This window comes from Apodemus sylvaticus, chromosome 10 (genome assembly GCF_947179515.1).
Source record: "Apodemus sylvaticus chromosome 10, mApoSyl1.1, whole genome shotgun sequence".
NCBI lineage: Eukaryota > Metazoa > Chordata > Mammalia > Rodentia > Muridae > Apodemus > Apodemus sylvaticus.
In genome coordinates this window covers 61,718,677-61,731,200 of record NC_067481.1, presented here as the reverse complement: position 1 = coordinate 61,731,200, position 12,524 = coordinate 61,718,677, and the positions used below count along the sequence as shown (strand labels likewise).

The window sequence follows — 12,524 nt, the reverse complement described above, 5'->3', positions numbered from 1 at the left end:
GGGAGGGTGTGGTGGTCTGAATGAAAATGGCCCCCATAGACTCACAGGGAACAGCATTATTAGGAAGTATAGGCTTGCTGGAATAGGTGTGGTCTTGTTGGGAGAAGCTTATCGCTAGAGAATGGGCTTTGAGATTTTAGAAGCTCAAGCCAGGCCTAGTGGGTGGCTCACTCTTCCTGCAGCCTGTGGACTGAGATGTACAACTCTCAGCTCCTCCAGCACCATGTCTGCCTGCGTGCAGCTATACTTCCCACCATGACAGAAATGGACTAAGCTTCTCAACTGTAAGCCAGACCCAATGAAATGTTTTCCCGTGTAAGAGTTGCCATGCTCATGGTGTCTCTTCACAGCAACAGACAGAGGGAAAGAACATCAACTAGAATGGTATAGGAAGGCAAAAACACTAAAAACCTGCGATTGCTCTTCCCGCAGTTTTACTCCTGTATAACCTGTAATACAGAATATAATGATAAAAATCTGGCACTGTGCTGTTTTACTCAATATTTAGTTGAGCTTTTGTTTTTGTATTTTCCATCCTCTCAATGGCTTTGGTCACATCCGTCACTTAGAGTAATATATCACTATGATTTCATGGCATGTTTACTTTAGAGGTCAGGGATAAAGACCAACTAATGTATGGAAGATAAGAATAACAGAATAATGAGAGCATGAAGGACAGATAAGTGCTAGAAAAAGATGTTTATCCTTGGGTAAGCCACTACAGGGCTGTCCTGTGAGCCTTTTCTACACTGGAGAGTACGCCAGGGGGGCCACATAATTGCTTTAGTCCTCTTTTTGACTGGGACCCTAAATCAAATTGACCCCTATCAACTTTTCAGATATGTTCAAACTGACACACACGCACACACAGAGAACTTTCTAAAAGTCACAGAACACACTTCACCAAACGCTGAATGAAATGAACTCTCCTTCATGATCTGATCATAAAAAGCCAAGGGCTCTATGAATGGCAAAGATGAGAAAAGGGAACTTTGGCACAAAAAAAGCAAGGAAGACTCTGACCTATTAGGTACCGTAGGGTAGATCCAAGGGAACTAGAGTTTCTCCAAAACAAAAGGATAACAATGCAATTATGTGAATCAATGACCAATACAGTTCATGTAAATCCAACCTAGAACCTTTTATAAGTACATTTAGTTATGTTCATTTAGTTTTTAATACAGAAATTACTCTAGAAGGAAATGATGCTGTGGGTCTGTCTTTGAGTTGAGAGTAACTCAACTGTGCCTTCCTGAGGATAAGGTTGTATGTCTGAAGCCTAATCTGCAAAGTAAAAGGTTTCCTCACTAAATGAAAGGCTCCAGCAGTCCCTGCTATGAGCACGGTGAAACCAGATTTCACAACGTTCACAGTCTCCCAAACATTTCTTGAATTTAAAATTTGGCATTTGGAAAACTGAGAACAAAAAAAAAATGAGAACTATAGCTAGAGGTTTTCACTATTATCAAGCCAATGGGTATAAGAGATTTCCCATCTATTGTTCAAAGTTATCCACTGGACAAGTGAAATCACACACACACACAGACACACAGACACTCCCCGGGGTCACATTATGGTCCTTCTATTTCAGCAATCAAACATTAAGCTCAGCGATGAAGCCAACCTTCACGTAACACTCAGTACTCCTCAGGACTGCTCTTCTGTGTGAGTTCTTTGATGTCGGAGGAGAGATGAGCTGCACTTGAGGCTTTTCCCACACTCATTGCACCTGAAGGGCTTCTCTCCCGTGTGAGTTCTCTGGTGTTGACTAAGAGCTGATGAATGAAGGAAGGCTTTCCCACACTCCCCACATTTATAGGGTTTCTTCCCAATGTGAATTCTTTGATGCTTTGCAAAATTTGAGCTCCGGCTGAATGTTTTCCCACATTCCTTACATTCGTAGGGCTTCTCTCCAGTGTGAATTCTCTGGTGCTGAACAAGGTGTGTGCTCTGACTAAAGGTCTTCCCACACTCACTACACTCGTATGGCTTTTCCCCCGTGTGAACTCTCTGGTGCTTCGTAAGAGATGAGCAGTGGCTAAAGGCTTTCCCACACTCTTGGCATTTGTAGGGCTTCTCGCCAGTATGAGTTCTTTGATGCTTAATGAGAGCCGATGAATGAATGAAGGCTTTGTCACACTCATTGCATTCATAAGGCTTCACCCCAGAATGAATCAGCTGGTGCTGGGCAAGGTGGGTACTTCGGTTAAAGCCTTTCCCACACACACCACACTCATAAGGCCTCTCCCCAGTGTGAACTCTCTGATGGACTGCAAGGGACGAGCTTTCTATGAAGGTTTTCTTGCACTCGCCACACTCGAAGAGAATTCGAGTGTGCGTTCTCTGGTGTTTGGTTAAATTGGCTCTGTGGCTAAAGGACTTCCCGCACTCACTGCATGTGTAGGGCTTCTCTCCAGTGTGGACTCTCTGGTGTCGGACGAGCACTGATCGGTAAGTGAAGAGCTCACCACACACATCGCATTTATGAGGTTTTTTCTCTTTATAAGGTCTCTGCTTTTTCATTAACTTTGATTTCTGCTTCAGTCTTTTCCCAAGCGTGTGGAAGTCACAGGATCCTTTGGGATCTCTGTCATCAGTCCTAAGGAGAGGTTTCTGGCTGAAGCTTTTCCAATATACATCACATTCACTCTCTTCTTCCACAGGGAGGGAGTTCCTGTGCATGGACATTTGTCTTGGGTGTGCCTCCCGTGTCCCTTGCTGATGCTCTAACCAACGCTCACACCCAAGAGCGGTTTCCGTGTCGGAGTCGGAAGCAGTATTTTGCATCAGTCTGTCAGATTCTTCTTTGGAAAAGTCCAGCACTGAAGTTGACTCCTTGTTCTCAGATCTGGTTTCCACGTCTGAAAAGACATTGCAAATGCAAATGTTCTTTGTTTTCTGTGCTTAACAGTAACACAGTCCTATAACAGGTAAAGAATAATGAAGATGAAAGCGTGCCTTTGTGGAATTAGGAGATCTCACATTCTTATTGGATGGTTTGTAAAATAACAAGAAAATCGAGGGGAGCAAGTGTGAAGATGAGTAGGTTCTATTCAGGAGAATCGGATGGGAGAGAGGTAATCAGAAATATGACACAAGGAAGGAAAAGATGAAAAAAAAGTGTCAGTGGAGGAGCAGGTGATGAGTGCATTGGTGCTGGATGGGAAAATCTTTTTGTATAGAATATCTTTTGCTATAATAAAATAGCCAGGAAATTACATACAATACACAGATATGTATAGCTAAGTATGTATAATTTACTAAGATGTAGTATAATACTATGCTACTATAAATACTATTCAGTATAGTAATTAAAATAGTATGGTGGAGAAATATGGACAGATAAGCCTAGAAAGAAATTCAAATATCTATAAGGGAACTGGGCTTACCTAAAGGTAGCATCACAAACCAATGGCAAAAGATTACCCAGGAATTGATGTTGGATTATAGGCTGTGAGCATGGAAAAGATACACTTCGCATCATTTACAAAAATAAATACCCACACAACAAAACTGGATTCCTTTATAATAAAATTAGATTATCTTCTGATGCCAGCAGGACAAAACAATTCCCAACAGATGAACTTACATTAGTTAGGGCTGGGTCTGGAGAGATGGCTCAATGGTTAAGGGTGCTTGCTGTTATGGTGGAGGACCCAGGTTCAATTCCCAGGACCCACAGGGAGGTTCAGAACGCTCTGCAATTTCAGAACTAGGGGATCCAACACTCACCACGCCCACACTCATACATGTGAAGTAAAAATAAATGTTTTTTTAAATTTATTTTAATTGTGTGTGTGTGTGTATGTATGTATGTGTGTGTGTGTGTATGTGTATGTCTGCATCTATTTGTGGATATGTATGTGTGTGTCAGATGCCCACAGTGGGTGGAGGCCTTGGATTCCCCAGAGATGGAGTCACATGAAGTTGTAAGTTGCCTAACAAGGTTACAGAGAATCAAACTCAGGTCCTCAACAAGAACAGTATGTATCCTTAACTTCTGAGCCGTCTCTCCGGCCCCTAAAATGATATCTTAAAGAAATTAGTAAGAGCGAGGGATGTAAGTCGAGGGTAGAGCGCTTGCTGCGCCTGTACAAGGCTTTGGGTTCTGATCCTAGGAATGGAAAAAAATTAGCAACTCTGACCTTGAAACTTGAAAGTTTGATATACTAACTTTGGGGCTATTAAATATACCCCAAACTGGAAGACTCAATTCCTCCTCATTTTGTAACACCACTACTACCAAGCACTAGGGTCTAAAATACACAAACAGTTCCAACAAATCAAGAAGCCTTGAATAGGCAGTAATCACAAGTGCTCCCGCAGTTCAGACTTAGCACCCGGAGACACGCAAATGAAGAACACGAAGGGGCATCTTTTTTACAAGACGGACAAGAGCCACCAGTCAACCAGTATTTGACACTTTAAGGCCCATATTATCTCCTTCCAGGCATCTACTTTAAGGCTATCTCAAGAGGAACATAAGTAATAAAAGATGATCATGCAGCTCCGTTAACGGCAGAAGGTAAAAACAGAGTGTCCAGCTTAGTCACACAATGCACTTACTCCACTCTCCCTATTGTTTGAAAGGAAAAATGTACAATCTGTTACATATTAATATAGATTTATAACAAAATGAAGTGATGGAGATTAAAAATGATCACAAAAAAGCAGTAGCAATATAGCAATATAAGTTTTTATGTATATAGGCATGTGCATACACATACCTGTACACGCAAATACAAGAATGAGTCACACCAACTTTAAGACAAAGTAGTTACTTCTAGAGAATGGGAGAATGAGGTCTTTGTCTGAATCGCTAAAATTTTAATTTCTTAAAAAGCATAGGACGACACTTATCTGAAGAAATGGCTAAAATAAACATAGATAATATTAACTGTTGATAAATGTGGAAAAACTAGAAGTTGGGACTTCTTCCAGTGGAAACATAATTGGAAAGATTTTGTAAACCTCTTTGACAATGTCTACATTTCACACACACACATACACACACACACACACACACACACACACACACACACACACGTTAATCAAAAGGCATGTGGAAGAATGTATACAGGACCACTGTTCGTATAACTCAAAGTGCACACTCTCCAAGTGCCTGTCTGCAGGAGAATGGGGAAAGTGGGAAACTGAAATGATGGAAGGCTATGAACTCTGACAGTGAGCTAATCTCCGGAAACACGCCGTAAAACATGGCTCTGTCTCACTGGGAAATCTCAGGAAGGAAGTTGGACTCAGAGAGCACACAGTGATTCCACTTAAATAAGGTTCGCCAGACATCAGAACTAACCATAGGTGTTGAACCAAGGTCACCCTTGGGAGAGAGGTGATTGAACACTGGGCACCAGAGTGCTTCTCAGGAGACTAGTGCTTTCTTGACCTAGGCAGTAGTTATGCGAATGTGTTCAACTTGTAAAAATTCATAGAAATAGTGCTTTTATGTATTTTACTGTTGCATAAAAGAAAAAAAATGAAAGGAAGGAAAGGAGTGGAGAATGAAAGAAAACATGTTTAATTTTGGTGATGGTTTTTTTATTTTGACATATGTTTAAAAGTATCAGACTTTCAAATATTTTGACAATCAAGGCGTACAGGCATTTCTAATGCTCTCTTAAGCTCTGAAAAGTGCATGTGTTCATTCTTGACGCGTCCGAAGTCCCATCAGCCTACCTACCTGAGTCACTGCACTTGGGAGACTTCTTCTCAAACTTCGACAGTTCTTTTCCATCTTTCCAATTATAGTTATCAGCTTTGGAAATGGGAAGCCCTGTTTGTTAAAGAGAAAAGGAAAGGAAGAGAGCAACAAAATGAGTCTTTATGGTGTACACAGAGATCTCCACTGGAACTTAGGCCCACGCCCTTCAGCTACAGAGGAGACGGCATGTTGCTGTAAGGGCATCTGCGGTGAAAGAGGAAGGACTTAAAATATCGGCAAGAGTCTAAGACTGGTACAAGGCTCAACAGAGTTTGAAAAGACAAATTTGTCTGTTGTAAAGAAAGACATGTCTTTCAGTTTCCTTACTGTCCAAAGGGACAATTATGGAACAATAGTTATAGAACAATTCTGCAGATCAATCTTTGATTCGGGAAAGAATAGGTCTTCAGTGGCATCCCCAACCTGTGACTGCAAGTACTGCTTTTTGTCTTCTCATAGCTTTTCCCCTTCTTCCTTTTCAATTACTAGAATTTCTTTGGGGATTTATATATGAAGGTTTGACAGAGGCAAATAAAGTGCATGAACACACACACACACACACACAAACACACACACAAGTGATGCGCATAGGATCCAAAATGGGCCACAAGCACTTCTCTTTCTGCACTATTCTGTTTCCCTTATGGATATATGCTTATTAGTTAAATTTCCAAAATCAAAGTGTCTCCTTTTTTTGTTCAGTTCTCTAACTGGAAGAATAACCTATGCCCAGAGATGCTGATGGCTACCTAGGCCACACAGGAGGATGCTAAGTTAATAGTTAAGACAGGGCACAGACATGTTAATTGACTATAAACAAACACAAAGTTCCAATGACATGTTTGCTTCCCTAAGTTCCTCCCCCTGAAGCTAGTGTCCATTAGAGGGTTATCTGATATACAGAAACCTAAACACTTCACCAAGGATCTAGAACAGAATGGGGTGAGGACATAGCTCAGTGGCAGTGTATGTGCTTAGTACATGCAAGGCTCAGAGTCAACCTTCAGCATCCAGCAAAATAAAACATTTTCTTCCTCTGTGCCGTAAGAAAATACTTAAACACTACTGAATGACGAGCGATGGGTTGTTACTACATTTCATTCTTAGTAATGAAGCAGTGACAGCCCCGGGGTGGATCTCAGAGCTACAGGAAGAAGCCGTTCTTACAGAATGAGACCAGGTTCCTGTAGTTCTCCAGCATCACGTCCCTGTGTGCGGCATCCAGTTTCTCCCATTCCTCTGGTGTAAAGTCCATGGCCACATCCTTGAATGTCATGGCTTCCTAAGATACAAATATACATTTTTTCATCATCTTTTAGTTGATACCTGTGGTAGCTTTCTTGATTGTCAACTTGACAATATCAGGAATTAACTATAAACCCAAGTAGCTGGGTACACCTGTGAGGGATCTCTCTCTCTCTCTGTCTCCCTCTCTCTGTGTCTTTATTTCTTTCTTGGTTCATTTGATCATTTGAGGTGGGAAACTTCACCTTAAATCCATACCTCTTCAGCAGACCTATCCAAACTTGGGACCACACTTTCTTATAGTGGCTGATATAAAGGCCATAGGAAATGGAAGCTTTGACTTCACCTACCTGCTCTCTCTATATCACTGGCAAGCTATATATCCTGCTGCAGAGGCATCCCTTCACTGGGATTAGAGCCTACTTCTTTGGGATCCTAACATATACTGAAGACCAGCCATTCGGACCACCAGTCTAGCCTCATGGGCTGAACAACTACTGGATTTTTGGACTTTCTGTCAGGAGACAGCTGCAGCTAGACTGCTGGACCACAGTCTCTCAGCCACCCTAATAAATCTCCTTTATATATACTCATTCTATCAGATCTGTTCTTCTAGGGAACCCTGACTAATACAATTCCTCTTCCTTTCATTCTGTCCAATGGAAATAAAGCAGAAGGCCAAGATGTACTCAACAAGGGAAGTGGTGGGCTCTCTAAGAGTGTTTAGAGCTCCGATAGACTATGATTCCCAATAGACTACGCACTCTCACTGAGTGCCAGGCACAGTGTGAGACTCAACGGGAAATAAGACTATGTTTGCACCGCTGAGAAACTACCATTTTTATGTAAAAAAAATTAAGATATATGTAGTGAGAAACAAAGAGAATGTCAGCCTACTTCCTCTATAAATCTTTAATAAAAAAACAAACACCATGACATAGTCTTTGGGAGAATTACAACACAGGGGTTGCAGATAGAGAGGTCATAGAACAAAAGGATTGGCAGTGAGCAGCATATCCCAGGAAATGTGGAATTAATTTAAGGCAAACGGCCATTAAATTAGAAAGTGTGATACGCTGATTAAGGTTACAGATGTAATTCAAAAGTGTTTACAAGGAAAATGCCATAAGGGTATATCTCTGTAACAACACCAACAGCAAAGGAAAAAGAGGGAGGTTGGCTACGTGCTGGAACTGAATGCCCCCTTTAAGTAAAGCCATAGGAGTGGGAACAATATTCCAAGTTTGCTGAAACAATGTAACAAATGCTTACTTGGACATAAAGTATTTTCTATTTAAAAGCTCATGAAACATTTGCAAAACCAACAAAGTAGATTTTATTAAATTTCCAAACAGGAATAGAATAAAGCCATGGCTGATGATAACTGCAAGACTATGTTGGAACATAAAAACAGAAATAGGAGCAAAATGCCAAGCCCAGCTTTAAATGGTTAAACACTTGGGAGATGCACAGCACTCTTGAACAAATTTCTTAGATTTGAAACTCTTTTTACAGTTTTTTTTGGGGGGAGGGGAATTTGTTTTTTTTTTTTTTTTCTGAGACAGGGTTTCTCTGTATAGCCCTGGCTGTCCTGGAACTCACTCTGTAGACCAGGCTGGCCTAGAACTCAGAAATCCACCTGCTTCTGCTCTTTTTACAGTATTTTAAAAACACATAAATACATGAGAAGAGCACAGAGATCAAATCGAAGAATCAGAACAAACTCAGAAAGAGAATTCCAGGATAAGAGCAGACACTTCATCTGGATTCAATACTATAATCACAACCAAATACAGAAAAACACACACCGGACAGTGGTCCTCTGTAGAAGGAGATAAGGGAGGAAACTTATACCTATTCATATCCATCTTCTGTACTGCTTATTAAATCAGTAAGAACTAAAATTATTCTACATATTTTCTAAACCTAGTAAGAAAAGGATGAAAAAAAAAAAAAAAACAAAAACCAAACCAACTCAGATAGATTTGAACACAAAATTTTCAGTATTAGCATTAAATAAAATCTAATAAAATTTTAAAAAAGGATAGACTTTAAAAATATGCACAAAAGATCCAGCCCACCATGATGACATTAAGAGTCTTCAGTCTAGCTGGGCCGTGGTGGCACACTCCTTTAATCCCAGCACTTGGGAGGCAGAGGCAGGCAGATTTCTGAGTTTGAGGCCAGCCTGGTCTACAGGGTGAGTTCCAGGACAGCCAGGGCTACACAGAGAAACCCTGTCTTGAAAAAAAAAAAAAAAGAGTCTTCAGTCTAGTATCCAGGCATGGAAATGCACTAACCACTCTCTCTTCCTTTGGTATCTGTACCCTGATTTTTCTGTGCTGGGAGATCAGATAGAACTGATTACATCTTGGAGTCACAGGTGGAACGTGTCCATATTCGTGTGCACAGCTATACTCCGTATACAACACCAATAATGGTGTAGAAAATGATCCTTTATATGCTGCTAGAATTAATCTCAGCAGCAGGACAACACCTAACCTTCAACCTGAACGATGTAAACCTACATTTGTTTGATGATGGCACGAAATTTAAAAAGCCTGCTTAAGGGCAAAACTCACAGAGTTTTATTAAGAGGTTGACAAGATGGACATGCTAGCTCTCCACGTTACTGCCGAAATCCTTTATCCAGCCAAACCTGGACTTTCAGTTAGTTTGGTCAGTAAAGGCATCTCTTTAGCTTCAGACTGCATGTAAGCTTCTGGGGTTAATTAAGTCTGCAGGACTCACAGGGCAGTTCAGAAAATCCAAAAAGAGCGAGAAGTCATTTTTTACAAACATTATATCGAGAAGAAGCTGACTGAGGGAATCTTTGGGCTGCAAAGCATGAACACTGTAATTAGTACAACCACAGACCATTCCATATCTAAGTTTTAACCAAGTATTATTATTATTCTCATTTCTTCAGCATTTAAGGTGTTTTCTTACGTTCTTATTTACAGTCACGTGTGTGCTGCTTCCCTTAGAGAAACCCAAGTTTTAAGAAGTATATACCATATGACCCTTAAGTTAGCGTTCCACATGACCAAATACAGAAATTTGCAGAGTAGGGGGAAAGAAGAGAAATGTGGCTTACCTGCCCGTAGAGAGACAAGAAATACTAGATGGAGAAGAGAGGTACTATGGGTAAGTAGAAAATATTTCCTACTGAGTCCATTAGTTTCTTAGAATTAGAACTCAGGTCTCTAGATGGGCTCTGTGGACAAAGAAACGCCACATCAAAAAGGGAGTGTGCCTGCGCTCCGAGACACAAGGTGGGATTCGATCTCAGTAACCAATGGAGGCTCACCTGGGATCTGGCTGTGAGTCTCAGCGCAGTCACGTCTCCTTCTGCACTCTTCTCTTGGGAAAGGAGAGAATCCTGGGAAGACAGAGCTAAGGGCAGGAAAGCGGTAGTGACTGGGTCTGGATCCGTCTCTCTACTCAGATTATAATCTAAACCCCTTCATCACAGCAAATGTGCTCCCTGTCAACAGGGAATCCAAAACAAACTGCTGCTTTCCAGTACTGTAAAATATGCTCAGGCACGTTGCTGCTCTGGACCTGATTTCAGCTGCGCTACTCATGACACATCCCCTCAAACTGAACTCTCTGGTCTACAAACTAGAATAAGTAAGTTCCCATTATAATCTCCCTAAAGTAGACTCAGTAGTTTAAAAAAAAAATCCTTTTAAAACTTCCTTAAGGTAGAAATTGTTAGATCTCACCTCCAAATTCTTATTGGTTGAGTTTGAGGTGACATCTAGCAACCTAAAAAGTACCCCTGGAGGGAATTTTGGCACAGTAGGTCACAGAGGGGAGTTCAAGATACACTGGTCTCCTAGTAGTAAAGTCAGCCCCTAACTTCTGTGCCTATGAAGCAGGCTGTGAGCGATCTGTATTGAAAACAGCACACACAGTAACTGTGGTTTTAAAGTGGGATAAGGCATGGAAAAAATATTTTTTGTCAACTACAAAGTTGAATTCTTAGATGGAAACCAGGATGGGGCAGTAATGTGGAAGAACTTGGGACTACATTGTGACAATGTCCGCACTGGTGGGTTCATTGTGAATACACTTAAGTGGAATGGGGACTGACCCCCCACAGTAAGCACTGCAACTTCTCTGAGCCTACCTATCCTCAAGACAGCGTTGACAAGTCACCATCTTTTCCCAAGAACCACTTAACCCACGACAACAGTGGGTTTTCCCTTCAAAACGTCGATTTCCACTTTTCCACAATGCACACCAACCCATGAGCGATTCTACCTCTTTTCTGGGGCACTTCGGCCAAACCGGTCTCCATGATTACCACCTCTTCCATGTCCCAAGGTCCTGCTCTTCTCTGGTTCGTGCAGTCAGCAGTCCACGGATCCTGGAAGGACTTCTTCCCTGCTGGGCTCCGTGGAGAGCGTCGCCGCTAAGATCACATGTGACCTGGAAACCAGAGAAAGCATCCTGAATCTGAGTCCTCACCTGTCTGTTTCTGGCGCCTGGAACTGTCTCCTGGGGGACAGTGTGCCTGAGAGGTCTAGGGCACAGACAACCCCTTCCAGACCCGATCAGCTCTCCAGTCTGCACCCGGGTCCCGCATGGCTCGTAGGGCGGGGAGGGAAGGAGTCGAAGCTCAAAAACTACGAACTCCAATCCCACCTGGCAGAGAGCAACCACTGGACCACTGCCGAGGTAAACGGAGGACCGCAGCATCCCAGCCAAGAAACTCACCTTCCATCCCAGGCCTGACAAAGACTAGGAACTTCTCGGGTTAGCTCTGAGTCGCGCATGCGTGACATTCTGCTGGGCAAGGCTAGGAACTACAACTCCCAGAAGCACCTGCACGCTGCCAGACCCCCGTTTCACTGCAGGTAGGGACCACGAGTGGCTCAGTAGCTCAGCGGGAATCCCTCCCTCTCGCGAGAGAAAAGGATGCATCGTGCGTGGTATTCCGCAGTACCGGAAGGTTGGGACGTGGGAGACTAAGTGTCACTTTGCACCTTTGTCTGCATAATTGCACCTGTGTAGGAGCTTCAGCCCAAATTTCTTTACTGAAGGCATGTGTATATGACTTTTAGTCATGGTTTTGCCCTCCCTAAACTCATCTTTTATCTTCAAACTATTTGAAAGTTGTAGTTTTAGAGCAGGATCCAGGTAATACTCTCATTTATCCCAATGGTCTTGTACTCCATCTATTTTGCATTGTAAAAAACGTGTATGAGCAGAGCTGAAAATATTGAGCCACTTTACACATACTTGAGCAGTAAGTTCTTTGGAAGGAAAAAAAAGTTCATTTGTCAAAAAAGTTGGACCCTCAAGGGACGGTGGTTGAGTTACACCCACTTTACACTCACTGTGTCTGAACGGCCCCACCTCGCTGCGTGCATCGACTCTAATGCACCATTTACGTATGACAGAACCAGAATACACTCAACTTTTGGGTCTCACCATCTAATCACCAGATCCTATTGTTAGATGCAACTCTCCGATTAGTTCGTTTCTGTTTCTACTATGCTCTGCACCCCTTCCGCACGTCTGTCTTTGCTCCTACCCTCCCCGGCTCCTC

At 42.2% G+C, this 12,524-nt stretch overlaps 1 protein-coding gene across 3 annotated transcripts; it reads right to left on the bottom strand.

The window, feature by feature from the left end:
- Positions 1-1,557: 1,557 nt before the first annotated feature.
- Positions 1,558-11,762, bottom strand: Znf286a (zinc finger protein 286A). 3 transcript variants are annotated; one of them, XM_052196818.1, is made up of 6 exons: positions 11,690-11,762; positions 11,234-11,401; positions 10,275-10,360; positions 6,887-7,001; positions 5,699-5,791; positions 1,558-2,861 (listed from the first exon to the last, which is right to left on the bottom strand). In XM_052196818.1, exons 2-6 carry the CDS (start codon positions 11,286-11,288, stop codon positions 1,648-1,650), a joined length of 1,563 nt encoding a protein of 520 aa, XP_052052778.1. In that variant the 5' UTR covers positions 11,289-11,401; positions 11,690-11,762; the 3' UTR covers positions 1,558-1,647. The 3 variants fall into 3 exon arrangements, with proteins under 3 accessions (XP_052052778.1, XP_052052780.1, XP_052052779.1); XM_052196820.1 differs by lacking the exons at positions 6,887-7,001; positions 11,234-11,401 and having other exon boundaries at positions 11,690-11,748; XM_052196819.1 differs by lacking the exons at positions 10,275-10,360; positions 11,690-11,762 and having other exon boundaries at positions 11,234-11,290.
- Positions 11,763-12,524: the final 762 nt, after the last annotated feature.